The sequence below is a fragment of the Dipodomys spectabilis genome, unplaced genomic scaffold (genome assembly GCF_019054845.1).
Source record: "Dipodomys spectabilis isolate Male_0828 unplaced genomic scaffold, ASM1905484v1 ptg000187l, whole genome shotgun sequence".
NCBI lineage: Eukaryota > Metazoa > Chordata > Mammalia > Rodentia > Heteromyidae > Dipodomys > Dipodomys spectabilis.
This window is the reverse complement of record NW_024870864.1, coordinates 3,318,043-3,338,379: the sequence shown is the minus strand read 5'-3', so window position 1 is coordinate 3,338,379 and position 20,337 is coordinate 3,318,043. Positions and strand designations below refer to the sequence as shown.

Genomic DNA, 20,337 nt, shown 5'->3' with positions numbered 1-20,337 from the left:
AGCACACAGTAGCCAGATACCTGAGCACACCAACTGACTGAACCAACACGCCTCCACACACCAACTCTACCACCCTAACACTGGAACCCTCCAGCAGCCCCAAATCCTACCATCCTGAGGGGCCTACTACAGACAAGGAACTGCACCCACCCAAGACACCTCCCACAGGCCAACCAGGGCCTCACCCACCACCTGTCCTAATCAGACCCCTCTGCAGCGTTGGCCTTCAGTAACCGGCTCCAGCCCGTCTGTAGCCCAGCCACACAGTCCTGGGTTGTCCTGGTCTTTGAACAGTCGTATAAAACCCTTAGTGGTGGGGCCTCAGGGAAGAGCAGGAAACTGAGACTCTCTTTCCACATGTGTTCAGAAGGCTGAGGCTGGTGGGCAGCATTGCATGGCTGGACAGTGCCCACTGACCCTAGCAGAGCCTGGGGATGAGGAGGTAGCTAGCACCCAAGGATTGGGGCTCAATGATGCACCACACAGCTCCACATGAAGGGGATGCTCTGGGTACCTGGCTCTGGCCTCCTGGTCCTCTCCCGGGGCAGTTCTGGAAGGGAGGGGAGAGGAGACTGAGATCTGAGAAGCCAGCTCTCTCCTACCCAAGCGTGAGGATGAATGACGCATGGGGATGGCAGCAGACAGAGGAAACAGACAAGGACCAGGAGAGAGACAGAGATCCCAGATAGAGGGAGCTAGAGACAGGGAGAGACAGAGGGGAGAAAGCTAAAAGAGACCAACGATGACCAGAAAAAGGAGACTAAACTGGAGAGGGAAAGAGACAGTGGGGCAGAAAGTCTGGCCAAGGGAGAAAGGGGCTGGATTCTCAGCCTCCTGAGGATCCCCAGCCTCCTAAATGCCAAGGGTTCAGCTGGGTCCCCCCTGCCTCCACTGGATCCCAGAGAGCCTCACCTGAGTCACATCAGCCCCCAGTTGCCAGCACTTTCTTGTTGCTTTTGGTGATTACTGGGGATGGAATTCAAGACTTTGCATTTGGTAGGCAGGTACTCTACCACGGCAGCCAATCCCTCAGCCTTTTTTGTTCTGGTTATTTTTCTCCAGTTTTTGCCCAAGGTGGCCTCAGACATCAATCCCCCAACATATGCCTCCTGCAAGGCTGAAATCACACACACCACCACATCTGGCTTATTTATTGAAATGGTGTCTCACTAGCTTTTTGCCTGGACTGGCCCCAAGCGGTGATCCTCTTGATCTCTACTTCTACAGCAGCTGAGATTACAAGCTTGTACCACTGCCATCCTACCTGGTCTCACAAGCACTTTTGTGAAGGAGACTTCAAGCCTCTGGTTGGCAGCTCAGGGCTTCTTCAGAGCTGTACCTCCCCCTCCTCTGGAAAACTGGCATCTGCCAAGAATCAGAAAGGTCATCTGGGAATAGCCCAACCAAGGAGTTCACAGGTATACAACAGGAAGACCTTCTGTTTAGTTACTGGCTATCTATGAAGGAGATTTGAGCTAGACTAAAGCTAGAGCCACTCATTCCCACTACAGGGCAGAAGAAGCAGGAAGCCTTTCTTTCTTTATACCCCAGGATCCTCCCCTGCTCAGATCCCTGATGACTTGACCTGAATTTATATTCTCTTTCCAGCCAGTCTACCAAAAGAAAATGAGGCTGGCACTAGGGGGTTAAGCTACATGCCCCCTCAGATAAATCAGGGCTGAATGTGTAAGCACACTGTGGTTATCAGTAAAATGTGGATGAAAAACATTCTGGACAGGAGCAATAGTAAACACAAAAGGGCAAGAGTCAACGTAGATATTTGGGGATTTGGTCAGAACTGCTAGTAAGAAAGATCTGCAAATAGTCCTTTACTGAAGGACACAATACTGGGTCCTAAAGAACTGAGCAGAGGCTAGACACTTAGAAGCAGAGTAGATGAAAGCCGGGTGTGAGGAGCTGAGCTGGCCTCAGCTTTGGAGACAGTGCCACCTCCTGGCAGTTTTGTGAAACTGCACTCTCACTTGTCCTAAGAGTCCCAGTGTATTTGACTCCCGGACAGGATCACTTTATTAACACCTCCTATCTACCGAAATATTACTTTCAGCAGCAATTATGATATGAAAAAAAAATAATAGCAGTGACAACAAAAGAAATGAAAGTCAAGCGGAGCTGTGGCACGAGTAGCAGAGTGCCAGCCTTGAGCAGAAAAGAAATAAAAGTCAAAGTATATTTACTTTCTGCTATATTTTAGGTAATAGCATAAGTCATTGTCCAGTAACAAGATAATATTAATAAAACTTAAACATTTGCAATTAGCACAATTTGGGAAGCCCCTAAATAATGCCACTGATGTAATTTTCTTACTGTTTTAAAATAACTAGGAAATTATGTTTTACCATTATTCAAATTCAATAATATAAGTCATGGGTGAAGTGCTAACCAATGGAAAGTATCGTTCTTTTTATTTTTATTTTTGGGTCTGGTTGTGGGGCCTGAACTCTGGGCCTGGGCGCTGTCCCTCAGCTCTTCAGCTCAAGGCTAGCACTCTACCACTTGAGCCACAGCACCACTTCCAGCTTTTTTCTTTTTGCTTATGTGGTGCTGAGGAATCGAACCCAGGGCCTCAGGCATGCAAGGCAAGCACTCTACCACTGAGCCACCTTCCCAGCCCAGAAAGTATCATTCTTAAGGCACCATTTTAGTTTTGGTTTCCTTTTTTTCTTTTCTTTTTCCTTTCCTTGTGGTACTGGAGATTGGATTCAGGCCCTTGCGCTTACAGGTAAGGCAGGTTCTCTACTAATTTAGCCAAGCCTACAGCCCTATTTCCTTGGTTATTCTTGAAGTAGGGTAGAGCTTAATGTCTAGACCATCCATGGCTTTGAGCTTCCTACTTGTGCTTTCCTAAGTGGCTGGGGATGAGAGTTACACACCACTGCACCCACCCACTGTGCTTCTCCCCTAGCTGAACTAACAGATATACACCACCATATCCAGACAATTGGTTGAGATGGAACCTCATGAACTTTTATGCTCTGGCTGGCCTTGAACCACAATCTCCCAATCACCCCTTCCCATGTAGTTAGGATTGGAGGCTTGAAGCACCACACCTAGTGGGCCCTTAATGGTGTTTCGGTTTCTCTATGATCGTCAAGCTTCAGAGTCCCAAGTCCTGGGATTATAGGCAAGGTCTATACCCAGAGATCTCCAAGTGGTCATAGAATAATGAAATTGAACTAGTTGGAGTTCTATGTATTTACCTTCACAATTATCATGCTCTTGTCTATTTTGAATCTAGTCGGGCGGGGAGGGGGGGTGAGGGTACCATCTGGTGGGGGTTGAAGATCCTTAAAAACAATCCCAAACCTTTACAAAAGTAACCTCAAAACAACTACACATGTAGCTGAGTGTCTGACATTGACTGTAGAACTGGGGAAACTTTCTGGGGAAATACAAAGTTCATGAAAGGGAAGTAATAAATTGTGCCCATTTAAATTATTAAAACTCAACAGCAAATGGGAAATTAGAACTGGGGCTGATATATTTGAGACGTTAATAGTATTGTCCCATATTGAGTTTTGTGGCTTGACAATGTACTCACATGTCACCAAAGCTCTAGACCTCCTCTTGGCAGCTGCCTACCTGGCCATCATGTTCCCACTCCACACAATGATGCTGCAGAGTACTACGGTACTCTCCCGTAGTCTCACAAAATGACCATAGGCTTTCCAGCGCTTCTGGGTTCACACCATAAATAAAATGAAAGTTCACCTGCCCAGAATGCCCAGCAAATCTCCTTGCTTCTCATTGGCTCTGAGTGAGTGACATGCCCTCCCCTGAGCCAATCACTCAGATCAACGGGATGAGGCATTGGCTGGGAGCTGGAGAGAAAGCCAATGACAGCTAAGAAAAGAAATGCCTCCATTTCATTCCACCTGTTGGGCAAACCCAAGGGAGCAGGCTCAGGACTGTCCTGGTGAGCAGAGACATCAGGTGGTAAAGACCTCAACTGTGACCAATTAGGCCCAGGGAGAGGGCAGCAGTTGAGTAGGAGCTGGTAACAGGACAATCTAGAGACCTGAAAACATACTTATATGTGTCTGTATCACTTGATTGGGGGCTGGGACTAGGTGGGATTTGTTGAAACCTCTCCAGGTGATCCCAATGTACAGTCATCACGGATATGCCCACCTCTGCACCCCAGGAAAACAGACAGGAAAGCTGAGGTCTGGTGGGTACACATCTCTGAGCCCCGCCTATACCCACCTGGCCTCAGTTTCCCCATTCTGTCCCAGCACCTCATTCACAGAAACATGCTCCTAGGGTTGGGGGAAAGTGAAAAGAGCAGCCCCATCTCCCTAGAGGTGTGTTCAGGCATGGCTCATGAAAGAACCACTCAGGTCTTTCATGCCTTCCAGTGACCGCCCCCTCCAGACTCAGGTCTCCTCCTGCGAAAAGAGGAGGCATGCAAGCGAGAGAGAAAAGAGTTTATTCCCACGATTGAAGCTACCTTCATTGGAGACTCTAGGCTTCGGCTCCTTGTGAGGAATGCCCCCTCAGCCCAGGACCCTCAGTAGGTACCAGTCCCAACCCAGGCTTCCCAGCATGCCCCCCCTTCTGTCCTCTCCAGCCTAAAAGGTCTGGAGACCAGGTAGAAAGTGGGAGGGGGCTATGGGCTTTAGGTTTCAGGTGCCCCTTACTACATCCCCACTGGAGGGAGGGAGAAGCCAAGCTGACCTCAACCAGATGGTCACTCCCAGGACCAGCTGCAAGCAGAGAGGAAAAGGCTGAGCATGGGGCTCACAGGGTCAGAGTTGCTGGAACTCAAGCACACGCAGCCTCCACCCCCTGTCCACACTGTGGAGCATCCTCAGCCCTGCTCGCCATGCTGTAGTAATAGGTCCGCATGCGCTGCTCCACTGTCAGGAAGTCTGGGCGGTCTTCCCACCTGCAGGAAGTGAGGCAGATGTAGAACCCATCTTCAGGTGAAGAGAGGTGTGGAGAGGGTTTGGTTGCAGTGGGCTTTCAGGGCTCAGAAAAATAATGGGAGCCAAGCACTGGGGGTTCACACCATAATCCTAGCTACTCAGGAGGCTGAGATCTGAGGTTCTAATGTTGAAGCCAGGCAAAAAAGTCTATGGGATTCTTATCTCCCATGAACCAGCAGAAAACCAGAAGTGGAGGTATGGCACAAGTAGTAGAGTCAGCCTTGAGTGAAAAAAGCTAAGCAAGAGTACAAGGCTCTGAGTACAAGCTCCAGGACCAGTGCAAAAGAGGACAAGGGAGAGAAGAGAGAAAGGAGAGTTCTAGAACATGTGCTATGGTGCCACACACAGGCCCCCTTGGTTATTGGTTTGGCATGCTGGTTATGTTCTGATGGAGCCCGAATTGCATGTTTTGGAGAGAGATGGGTCATCCATTCTGCTTGAGTGTTTCAGGGTCACATCATTAAGTGCAGGCTGGTGCAGCATCAAGTGTGGAAATGCTGTTGCTGCACAAACAGTGTAAGGTGACAGAATATTTGGGTGTGTTGTCTGATGGGGTATTTGGGGAGGACATAGGTGGAGGAGCTGAGTATACGAGTGTTTGGGTCTTACTGTTTGTCTCTCTCAATGATTAGGTGCTGAGAGTTGGCTGGACACTAGAGAATTGCCCAATGTCTGAGCACTAGTGTTAGATGTTGAGTAAGTATAGACTAGAGTTTCACAGAGTGTCACACATTGAGTGTTGGCTGGTAGAGAGCTGAGCAGAGCTGCAGATGGACTAAGTATAGCAAGTGTTAGAAAGGCTGTGACCTGGATAAGGGTCTTTGAGTGGGATAACATTGGGGAGTTACAGTGCCGCTGATTGGACCCCAAGACCCCCTTCATGCCCCAGGCCCAGGGATTGGTCAAGCCAGGGCCCCACCCACCCACGCACTCACTTGTAGATCCAGCAGTCACTCATGAGTGCATACATTTCTGGTGGACACTCTGGTGGGCACTCCATCCGCTTGCCCTGTTTGATGAAGTCCAAGACCTCTGGGCCTTTCATCTTCTGCTCAAGCCAAGGCCAAGGACATGTATGAGTAACTAGGGGGACAACATCCTGATCACCCTCCCAGCCCACCGTGTGCCCACCTCTGCCCATACCTACCTTGTAGGGCTTCTGGCCGTAAGAGAAAGCCTCCCACATGGTGACCCCATAGCTCCAGACATCGCTGCGGCTGGAGAACTTGCGGAAGTTGATGCACTCCGGTGCATACCACTTGAGAGGCCACTTCCCTGCTGAACGAGCCTGGGAAGGGGGTGATACTGCTAAGCCAGGGTTCAGGGACCCTCAACCCACCAGCCCCAGCCACCCAGGCTCACGGTGTAGTAGCTGTCATCAGCACCCAGCGCCTTGGAGAGGCCAAAGTCACTGATCTTGGCATAGTGCCGGTTGACCAGCAGCACATTGCGGGCGGCCAGGTCTCGGTGCACAAAGTTCTTCTCTTCCAGATACTTCATCCCCATGGACACTTGGTGCAACAGCTCAGCCACGTTGCTGACTGGAATCTCCTCCCTTGAGTGAAGGGGAAGGCGACATCAGCAGGGAGAAGACAGCTTTAGTTCCAGGGCCAAAGCCTTCATCTCTAACCCAGACAAGGAACCACCAGTTCACCACAGGTTCAATAAACATTTGCTGAGCAGCTGCTATATACCAGGCAAGAGGATGAGGACACGGGTATGTGCAAAACCCACAAAACCTTTGCTTTTGTCCCGTCTGGAGACTCCAGTCTATAAGTACACACTGGAACCCTCAAGCTGATTTCTCTGCCTGTACCTTGCTGTATCCCCTGAGAAATTCCAGATTTTTTTTTCCAATACAACCAAAGCAGAGCCCTGAGTGAAAGTCTCCATATGTATACACGTGTATGATACACACACACTCACTCACACAGAGCTCTCCCACCCCATCTCCAACAGCCCTACCCTTCGAAGAATCTGTCCTCACCCTGGCAGCTGTACCTGAGAATACCTCCATGATCCTCCCACTTCTGTCACCTGGACCCTCATTCTCGTCTGGACTGGAGCATTAGGCTCCACCCAGCCTCCTGCCTCTCTTCTCCATAGCCATCCCACAGGCTTGTCCTCCCTGTGTCTGAATGGAGCGCTTCCCCCATTTCCCAGCCTGGGTCCCAGGGCTTCCACCTTATCCCAGGTAAAAGACCAGGACCTCTCACGGGCACCATCTGCCCCATCACCTCTCAGCCCATATCAGCTCCCTTCTCCTCATTCCACCACCACACCAGGCTTTACCCACCACCTCAGGGTCTTTGCACAAGATGTACCCTCTGCCTGGAACACTCTTCCCCCAGATTGGGGCTCAGCAAGCCTCCTTGTTTGCTCAAGCACCATGTTCATCCTGACAGTTCTGCCTCCTTGGCCTGCCCAGCTTTTTAGCTACAAAATCTGTCTTCTAGCTTGTTCAATATTACATCACAAGTATTCCTTATTGCCTCTTCTCCAGACAGGAAATAAGGTAAAGGTCTCTGCCTCTTTCATTTACTGATAACCCAAGTTATCAGATAACTTGGGTTATCTTTGATAACCCAAGTGCCTGACACCAAAAACCTGCCCAACAGATAGCTGTCCATCTATGACTGAATGTATAACAGGGAGACAGTGCAAAGGCATCTGCCCCCAGCACAGAGTTTGAAGTAGCAAAACACTCCTCAGTGAGTGTAACCTTGTGCCTGTGGGGAAAGAGTTTGGGAACACAAATGAAATGATCAAACTTAGGTAAAGGGCAGAAAGTAAACAGTTCAGCCTTTGCCAGCCACATATGATGTCTGTCACATGGTCTTTGTTCTTAAAGGGTCTTTAACCCTTTAAAAATCTATATCATGTGATGCAAAAGCAAACTGTGGGCTGCAGTTTTCTGCCCTGATTTATGTCACACTCAACTATTAGCCATTTCCTGTGGATGATGGATTTGGCCCAGAGACTCCGAGTGGCAAGGACAGAGCTGACATTTACGAAGCTCTGGTCTGCAGGGTCAAATGCTATCTAAGCACTTCCTAAGCATCAACATCTTTCATTGTCACCAGAACTCTGTGGTACATCCTGTTGTTACCACCAGAGTACTCAGGATCTCTGCTTTGCAGCATGAGTGTGAATATGGAAGGGTGTAAGGGTTGGATATCCATGCATACTTTGTGTGTGTGTGTGTGTGTGTGTGTGTGTGTGTGTGTGTGTGTGCGTGTGTGTGTGTGTGTGTGTGTGTGTGTGTGTGTGTGTGTGTGAGTACTAGGTCTTGAACTCAGCCTGGCATTCTTGCTTGGCTTTTTGCTCAAGACTGATGTTCTACGACTTGAGCCATGCCCCCACTTCCAACTTTTTGCTGTTAATTAAACTAAAGAGTCTTGTCCATGTGTCTGCCTAGGTTGGCTTCAAACCACAATCTTCAGTTCTCCAATCCTTGAGTAGCGGCCTTCTTGAAGATGTGAAGATGAGTGTATAGATGGTTCCCATGTGTGAGTATGTGCATCTTGGCTCTGCCCTTCCCTCCCCGGTGACCCAGCCCACCCATGCTCACTTTTTTCCAATCAGGAACTTGTGCAGGGGCCCGCCCCCCGCCATCTCCATGACGAGCATGAGCGCCTCGGCCTTGCACACCCCAATGAGCCGCACGATGTAGGGGTTGTCCAGCTGGTGCATGATCTGTGCCTCACGCATCATCTCGTCCTTGTCTGCCTTCTCTGTGCTTTGCTTCAGCACTTTGATGGCCACATCAATCTGCTTCCTGCCCGGAGCACAGCCAGCCATGCCGGAGGTGAGTGCAGGAGAAGTGTGAGCTTGGAATATCCCACTGCACCCTCACCCCACCCCGGCCCACCTCTCTCTTCTCCCCTAAGTTGGGTGATGATGCTCTGGCTGGCCACTCCCATCAGGTCAAAGGCAGCTGCCAGGAGCATCAACTGAGGACAGCTTATAGGCATGCCCTCACCATGACTGGAGAGACTCACCAAAGTCACTCCCTCAGCCAAAGTCAGTACAAGACAAGGGACCCCTCTGTGCAGGTCCCCTGTGCTGCAGCTACAGCTGGCCCAGGTTTGCGTCCCCACCCCCCTCTCCAGTGTCCCTAAGTTGTCCAGACAGTCCTCCAGCATGCCATGTACCACCCTCAAGTCTGCTTTCCAAGTAGACTGATGAGACAGACAGCCACCACGGCCCCCATTGCTCCCACATAAGAACAGCCGTACTTGCGCATGCGGTAGACGCCCTGGCGCACGGAGCCAAAGTTGCCACAACCAAGTTCAATGTCTGCCACAAGAAGGTTCTCACGCTTCAGGAAGAGCTTCTTGTCCTTGAGCTCCTCAGGGTCGCTGTAGGGGCTCTCATACACACTTGTGTCCATGGGCATTGGCCGGGGCTTCTCTGGAGATGCTAGACGTGCTGGGCACACATGCGCGCGCGCACACACACACACACACACACACACACACACACGCAGAGTCAGGTACTCCCAAATCAGGAGAATGGACAGGGGGACAGACACACCCTAGACAAGGATGCCACCCCCAGAGCATGCCTAGACATAGGGATGAGCATGGTGTTAGTGTGTGTCCGCGTGTGTGTTCATACTACACACAGTTGCCTTCACATCTGCGGGTCCCCTGTGCATCAGACTTAATTAGGAGGCTGGCTGGGAGGTGTACACCCATACTGCATCTGCCTGTCCCTGTCTGCAACCTCACTTCACAGCGCAGGTACCAGGTTGCTGAAGATGCTGTGTAACCATGGAGACAAGGCTGTCTCTGTGAACCCACAGGAAACATGTGAGCACCTGCAGCACAGTGTCCTGAAGTGAGTCTGCCCAGCTCCACCCATCTCACTGTGAGAATGAGCTACCTGCCCTCTTTCTCATCTGCCAGGAACGTCATACATACAGGCTGTGTGTCTCGGGGCAGGGGTGGGAGGGAAGGAAGCTCTGGGGCCAGTGTCCACCCCCCCCCCATCACATGTCAGCACACCTTGGAATATCCACACACAGGCATGTGTGGGCACGGGGGCAAAGCACATCCACTGCTTCAGGCCTGGCCTCCTCCCCTTCCCCACACTCTCTGAGACTAGATACGAGCCCCACCCAACCTCCACCTGTGCTGGCTCACCTGGCTCAGGGGTGTATCCATCTGAGTTGAGGGTATCCACCCGTCTTTGAGGCTGAAGGTCATGGGGTCAGTAAGTTAGCAGAACCCAGTCTGAGGCCCTGGCCCCCCACGAGACCCAAGCCTGCCAAAGACTCCCAAGGGCTGTGCTCTGGGAGCCCCTCTTCCCTCCATTACAACCCAGTCATTCTCCATGCCAGCTCCCCAGGGGCCAACCACCCCACCCTGGCCCCTAGGTGTTGCTGATGTACCTGGGTGAAGGTGGATGGGTGGGCTGGGAGCGTGGGAGCAGCGGCACCTGAGGGCACAGAAGTGGCAGTGAGATGGGGCCTAGCCTCCTGCATCTCTACCCCTCACACCCCGACTGCCCCTCTCACCTGCAGCGCTGGCAGTGGAGTTGGGGCAGACCTCCTTCAAGCAGTAGATGAGCCCATCGGCCTTCAGCTTCAGGTACTCCACAAGCTATGGAGAGGAGAGGGTGTCAGGTGGGTCTCCTCGTCTCCCTGATACTGATCTAACATCACCCCAGAGCAAGGTACATGGTCACCTACCTGCCAGAGAGTGTCAAACTTGGTCCCCTCAGGAATGCAGTACTTGCCAGCCTTGTCCTGGCTGATAAGGTAGTGGTACACAGTTTTCCCATAGACCATGGACAGTGCATATGTGCCTTTCTCCTTCCGGGGCCTCAGCCTGTCAGGGAGGGAGGGGCGTCAGCCCTACAGCAGCTTGAGGGCCCTTTTAGAACTCATTATCACTCAATGTAAATGCACACATGTGTGCATGTGCACGCGCGCACACACACACACACACACACACACACACACACACACAGAGGCCAACTGGGTGTCATTCACTGGAACTGTGGCATGAAACTCATGTTGAAGCCAATCAGCATCTTCCACAACTGCTTTCTTTGAGCCATTGGCATAAATGTTAATGTCGACTTCCAACGAAGGAAGGACAGCTGGTCATGCAGGGGGAGGGTTCTCGTAGATGTAGAAGGTTTACAGGACAGCTAATCCCCAAGCTCAGAGACTGCACTGAGATATAAACAGCTGACCTGTAGTTGGCCACAGGAACTAGCCATCAAGTGACCTATGAGTGAGACTCCTCAGAAATGTAAACTTGCAGGCCCCACCACGCATGTTCAATCGCTGAATAAATACCACCAGGCCATGCATCTCTGTGCCTAGATACGTGGTAAACCAGACAGCTGTGAGCACACCTGCCCATTAGACGCTTCCTTAGATTAAAACAGGAAAATATCCTCTACATCACGGCAGTGGAGCCTGAGTGAGAGTCAGAGGGGTGGCTGTGACCATCCTGTCCTTTCCTGGATGGCTTATTCCCAAAAGACACTGTGATGAGGATAACAAAGTTCCCAGGGTATCTACAACTGTCACTCAAAGAAAGATGACACAGTTCTCAGACTATCCCACAAGTGTATCAGGGAAGGTGTGGCAATGAGAACGCTGAACACAAACTAAGAAACACAAATGTTCCACCAAAAGGAAATCACTTTAATAATTTAAATTAGTGGGCTAGTCTGGAGGTTACAGTTGCTAGAGACTTGTTCACTTAAAAGTAAACCGGAAGTGGCGCTGTAGCTCAAGTGGTAGAGCGCTTGCCTTGAGCAGAAGAGCTGAGGGACAGCGCCCAGGCCCAGAGTTCAAGCCCCACGACCGACCAAAAAAAAAAAAAAAAAAAAGTAAAAATACTTCCAAAGGGCCACACCTTTAAGTTTTAAGCAGACAAGAGAAACTCAACACCAAGTATGTAGATAATACTTGTACATACACCCACACACCACACCACCACCACTACCATCACCACCACCACCAATTGTTCTCCCTGATAGATAAAAATCTATTTCTGTAGTTACTAAATCAGAGCTTAACCAAGTGAGCTGCTTTAGCTCCTATGATATTTACAAGCATGACACACACAGAGGCTTGAGAAAGAGTTGTGCACCAAGCCCTTACTGTCCTCTCTTGCTGTTCCTGACCATTCTGTGCCTACCAAGCTAACCTGGAGATGCCACATGGGAAGCCCAGGGGTGTCAGCCTGCCCACGCATGGCATGATGTGTGAGTGCAACCATCTGGGACCATGCCCCTCCAGTCACCCTCCCAGCTGATGACTCATGAATGAACTCAAGAAACCAGAAGACTCACCCAGCTAAACTCAGCTCAGATTGCCTAGAGGGAATAAATGACTGCTGTACGCCACTATTTAGGGTGGTGTGTTATATGGCAAATACTGTCTTTGGAAGGAGAGATGTGAACTTATGAAAGAACAGAAATATATCACACTGGCTGAAATATTGGTAGTGTCACTGCTTATATTCCAGTGCCACATAGCCGACTTTATTTGCAATAAGTAAGTAAAAAGCCTACTAGGTAGTGGTAGTTCTCTGTACTTGCAGGTTGAACTTGTCCTTCAGCAAGAGGCATGGGCAAAGAAATTGACTTATGTCTTTATTCTTAAAATAATATATAGAAGCCAGACACTGGTGGCTCACACCTGTAATCCTAGCTACTTGGGAGGCTGAGATCCAGAGGATCACAATTTGAGGACAGCCTGAGCAGAAAAACCTGCAAGACTCCATCTCCAAGACAGCCAACAAAAATGCCAGACTGGAGACACAGGTCACATGTTAGAGCATCAACCAAGCCAAGCAAGCTAGAGGACCTGACAATAATAATAACAACATATAGTATCTGACAAGATTAACAAATAGAGCAACTAATTGGTACTAAACTCTTCGTCTAGTTGTCATTTAATCTTCACAGCATTCCTCATATAGAAATAATATCATCCTGTTTTGTAGCTTGCAAAAGATTGTATCTCTTGGGGTTGGGAAGGTGGCTCAGTGGTAGAGTGCTTGCCTTGCATGCATGAGGCCCTGGGTTCAATTCCTCAGTACCACATAAACGTCAAAAGCCAGAAGTGGCCCTGTGGCTCAAGTGATAGAGCGCTCGCCTTGAGCTGAAGAGCTGAGGGACATGCCCAGGCCCAGAGTTCAAGCCCCATGACCAACAACAATAACAACAACAACAACAACAAAAGATTTTATCTCTTACCTAAAGGGTTCACAATTCGTATCAGATGGAATCAGGATCCAAATCCATTTCTAACTCAAATGCTAATAGCTACCTATGATTGACATCTAACTCTGTTGCCTGAAACAACAGGACCAACTGATCATGAACCAAACAAAAATAAACCTTTTCTCTTTTTAAGTTGCTTTGTCTCCGGTATTTGTTACAGGGATGGAAACTTAAGGGTTGGGGAGGGTATAAAAGGAGTTCAGCTTCAGCAGGAGTTCCACGACCCAGAGGGGTTAAGAAATATTGGCAAGATGCTCTAGAATGGCCTTTTCAGGGGTCAAGTTCTTGTTCAAATTGAACTAACCAGCACCATAAAATGCCACCACTAAGTACACAGAAACAAAGTAAATATTTGCAGCACACAGCCTTACATACAATTCCGTTTGCTCATCAACAACTTAGATGGGATCAATGTAAGGGTGGTTTTGGCATTAATTCTAGGCTAAGTGGTATCTGCCTTTCTGAACCCTTATCTTGAACTCTTATCTGGGAAGTAGACAACCAGGACTATTCTCTCGCCCTCACCCCTTCCCTGTGTGAGGTTCTATCGCTGCTGCTTTGACTTTCTGTCCCCAACTAGTCGCACACTGACAAAGTAATTACTGACTATAGATACTACGAGAAGATCTACTACCTGTCTGGAACCTGTCCTGCCTAGTTTGCCAGGAGTCTGGCTGGCTCCTCATAACTGGTGAATGAGTCCCTTATAGTGCCCCTGTTCAGCTGCAAGCTTTAGTCATTGTACACCACCCAGATCCTACTTCTCCCAACCCCCTGCCATCTGCTGGTCCCATTTGCCTCTTAGACTTCAAGCTAGTTTGATTCCCAGAGCCATTATTAGTCCTGGTTTTCCTGAGATTCCTTGTATTTCGATTGACTGGCTAACTCAAAACCTGTCCTAAACTGTTTTGTGCAAATAGTTTGTAAAATTTCCTTCAGGCAATGAAATTGTTTGTCAAACAACACTGAACCAGAAATATAAGATTTAAAACACACACACACACACACACACACATACACACACAGAGATCAAAGCTGAGACTCTACTGTTGTTGAAGCCAGTATAGAGACTCAGAATCCAATCTGCCTTGACAGATATGGTGGTCCACAGGTGTAATCCCAGCTACTTGGGAGGTAGAGATAAGAGGATCCCAGGCTAGCCCAGCCAAAAACTTCATGAAATTATCTAAAACAAAGAAAATCCAATATGGCTGCATATGCATCTAGTTCCAGTCACTTGTAGGAGGATGGCAGTTCAAGGCTAACCCAGGAAAAAGAGACCTTATCTGAGAAATAAATTAAGGCAGAAAGGGCTAGGGATGTGGTTCAAATGGCAGAGTGCCTGTTTACTAGTCAGGAGATTCTGAGTTCAAACTCCAGTACTGAAAACAAGTAAAGGGTGGGTCAGGAAACCATGAGAAATATTTTAAACCATTTGAGAAACAATATGGTTAGGTAGAAGAAAGGGAAGAAGGAAAGCAATGAGAGAAGAAGAAAGAAAAACCCAAGACAGACTTGTGGGAATGAAAGCTGTATCAGGGGATTTGAGAGGAACCCAAGAAGGGAACCCAGACTAAAAAGTCAGAGAAAGATGAATTTACATTTATGAAGGGAAAAGCAGAGAAGGAGGAAAAGGGGGCTGCAATCACAGAAATTCCAGGTGGAATTTCCACTGGGAAAGAGCTCTGCCATTCAGGCACCTGGGTGATGTGCACATAAGAAAGTGTGAGCCTTGCCAGGGAATGCTGGGAAAATCTTAGTGAGCATCACACCTGGGCAGGTGAAGAACACCTGGACCAGACACCTTCATGGTACCAGAAGACTGAGTCTTCTAGACACACCAGATACAAGCCCTGCTCTCTTGCTAATAGTCTGAACGGGGAAAAAAAGAGGGCACTTCCAGTACTGGTGGTTCAAGCCTATAGCCGTAGTTAATCATGAGGCTGGGATTATCTGAGGTTTGGGGTTTGAAGGCAGCTTAGACAGAAAAGTTCATGAGACTATTATCTCCAACTAACTACAAAAAACCCTAAGTAGAGCTGTGGCTCAAGTGGTAGAGCACTAGCCTTGAGCAAAATAGCTAAGGGAGAGTGGGCCTTGAGTTCAAGCCCCAGTACCAGCCACCACCAACCCTCCCTCACAAAAAGAAAGGAAGAAGGAAGGAAGGAAGGAAGGAAAGAAGGAAGGGAGGGAAGGAGGGAAGAGAGGGGGGAAGGAGGGGGGAAAGAGGAGGGAGGGAGGAAGGGAAGAAAGATAACCTCAAACTCTCACCAAGTTTGAGATGCCCATGCCTTCAATATGACCCTTTGTTCCAATCCTATGATAATGTTTGTAAATATAGCTGATTTAATTCTTCTAAGGTAATCCTTTTTCCACAGTGGCTTTGCATTTGGTGATGGGACTTCCTTTGGCCAAAAGGACATCAGTAACACTGTATATTCAGAGGCTTAGGAAGTACTTGCATACTGGAACTTGCACAGTACTATAACTCCAGTACTGTGTGAACACTCCTGGACAAGATCATACTTTGACCAGTTCACCACCACCACCGCCACCACCACCACCATCACCACCATCACCACCCCAACCATGCAGGCAACACTGAGCCAATAGCCACATGTATAATTGTGACCATCCCACTGGATTCAATGCCCACCCAACTGAGGGGACCAAAACTGCTCAGCTGACTCACAGACCTGTAAAAAAAAACTGTGGGTTTGAGCCAGTAAGTCTCAGAATGGTTTGTTATGCAGCAAAACTAACTGATATAAATGCAAAGGCTTCCTCATGAAGAAAACAACCCCCACTTTAGTTGTTCCAAAGCTATCCTTGCCAGACACCAGTGGCTCACATCTGTAATCCTAGCTATTTTAGAGGCTGAGATCCAGAAGATTGTGGTTCCAAGCCAGTCAATGCAGAAAAGTCCCAAAATAACTGGCAAAAATCAGGGCTGGTTGTTTGGCTAAAGTGGCAAGCACCTGCTGAGCAAGCACAAGGCTCTGGGTTCAAACCTTGGTTCTGAAGCAAGCAAACAAACAAACAAAAATACCATCTTGGAAGTTGAGTTGAGCCTTTTTGTTGTTGTTTAGTTAGTTTGGTTTGTTTTTGTTGTGCTAGGGATTGAACCCAGGGCATTGTGCATTCTAGGCAAGTCATCTACCACTGCGCTCTACCCCTAGCCTCAAAGCATAATTTGTAATATGCATGCAAGAGCTCCCTCTGAAACCTCAGAAAAAATCACTTCAATTCACAGCCTAAATCTGTGAGATAGGGTGGGGAAAAAAAAGAGCTTTTGAACAGCCAACAGCATGGCCTGTGGAAGGGAACCTCACCTAGATGAAGGAAATCAAGGAAAGGGATCACTTCCTCCAAGTGGGCAGGCCTCAGAAGAGGAAGAGCCCTAGGACAGTGGGTAACGATAAGGATCCATCTGGAATAACTTTAGCCAAGACTGCACCCATGAGAAGGAAGACCCTGGGAATTGTTCCCATAGGCTTCCTGGAGGAGAACACAAACTTCCTGGGGTCATGGGAAAGAAGCAAGCACCAAGATTTTCTGCAATTCAAGGACTGAGTGACTTGAGTAGATATCTGGATAACATTTGTGCGCGCGCGCGCGCGCGCGCACACACACACACACACACACACACAAACCTGGGTGCAAATCAGAGACCAACAGCCCCATCTGGGCTCTCAAATTCATAGTAAATTTTTTGTTTTTTTGGGGGGTTTTTGTTGATAGTTTTTAATAGCAATCTAATCTAACAGGTAGACACTTTTGGTTTGCTTTACTATTTTTCCTCTAGTAGTTCTTAAGAGATTTTTTAGAGTTTTTAGAGATTCTTTTGCCATAATAAACTCACAAATAGCCACAAGGCCTCATCTGCACAGACACACAGTTGCTACATACAGGAAGATCTACCATGTAAGGTAGTTTTGTACATGCCAGGTACTGTGCTATTGCTTTACATGTATTAATTTGTATAATCCTTCTAACAGATCCTTGGGGTGGGTGCTGATGTCATTGGAAGTACAGGTAAAGGGAGTTGCTTCAATAAACTTGTACTTGACCCATGATAAAAGCCAGATCCACACTTGCTAGGTGCCAATGGCTCACATCTGTAATCCTAGCTACTCAGGAGTATCTTGGTTCAAAGCTAGCCATGGGAGGAAAGTCCATGAGACTCTTATCTTCAGTAACCAATAGAAAGCCAGACATAGAACTGTAGATCAAATAGTAGAGTGCTAGCCTTGAGCAGTAAAGGTAAGGGAGCCACTTCTGGCTGGATGAGGGAATTTAGGATGAGACTGGAAGTGGTTCAATGCATAAATGGCAAGTATACTGAGTTGCAGGTCCAAGTGTGAAATGTGCTTGCTGGGACTAGACTAGAGATCAAGAATGTATTCCAAAAAAGCTCTATAATAATACGTGGGGCTGGGAAGGTGGCTCCGTGGTAGAATCCTTGCCTTGCATGCATGAGGCCCTGGGTTCAATTCCTCAGCACCACATAAGCAAAAAAAGCCGGAAGTGGTGCTGTGGCTCAAGTAGTAGAGTGCTAGTCTTGAGCTGAAGAGAGGAGGGACAGTGCCCAGGCCCAGAGTTCAGGCTCCACAACTGACAAAAATAATAATAATAGCCGGGCACTGGTGGCTCATGCCTGTAATCCTAGCTACTCAGGAGGCTGAGATCTGAGGATCGCGGTTCAAAGTCAGCCCGGGCAAGAAAGACCGTGAGACTCCTATCTCCAATAAACCACCAGAAAACCGGAAATGGCGCTGTAGCTCAAGTGGTAGAGTGCTCGCCTTGAGCTGAAGAGCTGAGGGACAGCGCCCAGGCCCAGAGTTCAAGCCCCACGACCGACAAAAAATAATAAAAATAAAAATAAAAATAATAATAATAATAATAATAATAATACATCATCAACTCCAACCAAATAGTTGACCTAGTTATAGGAAAAAAAACCTCATTGGATCCTCACTGAACCCATCCATTAATTACCACTCTTTAAACAGTCTTCTCATCAAAAAGTATGAGGGCTGAAAACCTAAGATGTATTCCTCCCACATGAAGAAGTTTCTATACAACTCAAGAACAATCTAGCAGATCAAGCTACTTTTTCCTCATCAAGCAGACATGCTCAAGCTAATAACACAACATGTCATATTGTCTTTGTGTTTTTCACGGTATGGATGTGACCCATTTGTGAGTCATTGATTCCATTCTGTGAGTCATAATGAACTTTATTTAAAAGCAAAATAAAATATAAAATATCGAAATGCTTTGCATAGATCCTCTGTTTGAAATATGTAGGTAAACGTCAATATCCTAGAAAGGTATCTGATGGGAAGTAGATGATGAATATAGTGCATGCCGGCTAAGAAGGGGTTTTCAATCATTTGCTAGTGGGTGTCATTTGACTTTCATAATAGCAACTGTGGGTGCACTCTATTTTCATATTATGATTTACAACTAGAAGTAAGGTCTTGAGACATTCAGTTGAGATTCAGTTACACGTGCTGAGTATATTTTTGATAACAGTATAGAGGCTCTATGGTTTGGGGGGTTAGAGATTATTTTAATCAGATTGGAACAAACTGTTTAATTGGATCATTTCTTTATTAAAAGAAAAGGGAATAGGGGCTGGGTGCTGGTGGGTCTCACCTGTAATCCTAGCTACTCGGGAGGCTGAGATCTGAGGATTGTGGTTCAAAGCCAGACTGGGCAGATAAGAGTCTAGAGACTCTTATCTCCAATTAATAACCAAAAAGCCAGAGTGCAGCTATGGCTTAAGTGGCAGAACATTAGCCTTGAACACAAAAGCTCAGGGATAGTACCCAGGCCCTGAGTTCAGGCCCCATAACTGACACATATATACACACAAGAAAGGAATAATGAAACATGCAGAAACTTGTTCAAGTTCAACTAATGGATCTGACAATATTGAGAATATTGACACTAATCTTCTAACTCCAACTTCATTTGAACCTCATTTCAAAAGGAAAAAATATAAGCTATTATATGAAGATTACTCAAAATATGTTTTGTTTTGTTCTGTTGCCAGTCCTAGGGCTTGAACTCAGGGCCTGGGCACTATCCCTGAGCTTCTTTTGCTCAAGGCTAGCAGCACTCTACCACTTGAGTCACAGAGCCACTTCTGCCTTTTTCTATGTATGTGGTACTGAGGAATTGAACCCAGGGCTTCATGCATGCTAGGCAAGCACTCTACCACTAAGCCACATTCCCAGCCCCAAATATGGTTTTATCAAATGTGAAAACCCCTTTGAAAAATGACAGACCTCAGCGTGTTATTTGTAATAATGTTCTGACCACGAAATCTTAAAACCTCCATAGTTCAAAAGGTAGTTAGAAACTCAGCAGCAAGCTGAACTTACTGGTAAGCATCTTGAATATTTTTTTTTAAAAAAAATAAAAAGAAATGTTGTTGGCTCTGGTAGTCATCCTGTGGTGGCCAGCATTACAACTGCTCAGGTTCCACCAGGCTGCCTGCATCTCAGTCACCCTGACCTGGCCTAACAAATAACACCAACCCCCTCACAATCAATTTCCCACTCACTCCCTGTTACCATCCATTTCCCATACACAATACAGACTCCCATTTCCCCATTCCTACAGATTTACTTCCTACTTCATTCCTACAGGTTCACTCCCCTATAATTACCCAGGATAAAAGCAGTTTTTCTGACATCAAACCTTTTCCTTCCCTGGATGTGTGTGTAGTGTGCTTTATTCGGTAGAGACTTCTAACAAAAGGTATTAGCACAGTTTCTAAGAAACACAGTTTCTTAGTTGTTTTTCTACTTTTAGTGAGAAATATTTAATGTGGAATCTATCTGTAGCAAAAGAAAAAACTATCCCCCACAGATACTGAAAACTTATTCCAGAATGTTTGGATATGGTGTGCACAATGTTTGATAAGTTGGCCAATAAATTAAAAACTACACCTGCTACTGCAGAGCCTTTAGAAACACTGCTTATTAGTTGGTGGCAGTCTGGTATAGAATTTGTAATTCAACTTGATGAATTTGCACAACACTTATTTTATATTGTTGTAAGATGAGAAAACAGAGAAGGTTGAATCTTGGAGTCTTTATTAAAAGGCTGGAGACTCATGGTAGAC

General features: G+C 47.4%; 1 protein-coding gene across 1 annotated transcript in view; it reads right to left on the bottom strand.

The window, feature by feature from the left end:
* Positions 1-4,436: 4,436 nt before the first annotated feature.
* Positions 4,437-20,337, bottom strand: part of LOC122121358 (tyrosine-protein kinase ZAP-70) — a 29,837-nt gene continuing 13,936 nt past the window's right edge. Inside the window, exons 5-14 of the mRNA XM_042695531.1 lie at positions 10,642-10,780; positions 10,468-10,552; positions 10,342-10,388; positions 10,094-10,145; positions 9,185-9,377; positions 8,518-8,724; positions 6,309-6,501; positions 6,094-6,234; positions 5,882-5,994; positions 4,437-4,906 (exon numbers count right to left, since the gene is read on the bottom strand). Of these exons, the coding sequence (XP_042551465.1) occupies positions 4,783-4,906; positions 5,882-5,994; positions 6,094-6,234; positions 6,309-6,501; positions 8,518-8,724; positions 9,185-9,377; positions 10,094-10,145; positions 10,342-10,388; positions 10,468-10,552; positions 10,642-10,780 (1,294 nt within the window). The 3' untranslated portion in view covers positions 4,437-4,782. The remainder of the gene's footprint in view (positions 4,907-5,881; positions 5,995-6,093; positions 6,235-6,308; positions 6,502-8,517; positions 8,725-9,184; positions 9,378-10,093; positions 10,146-10,341; positions 10,389-10,467; positions 10,553-10,641; positions 10,781-20,337) is intronic.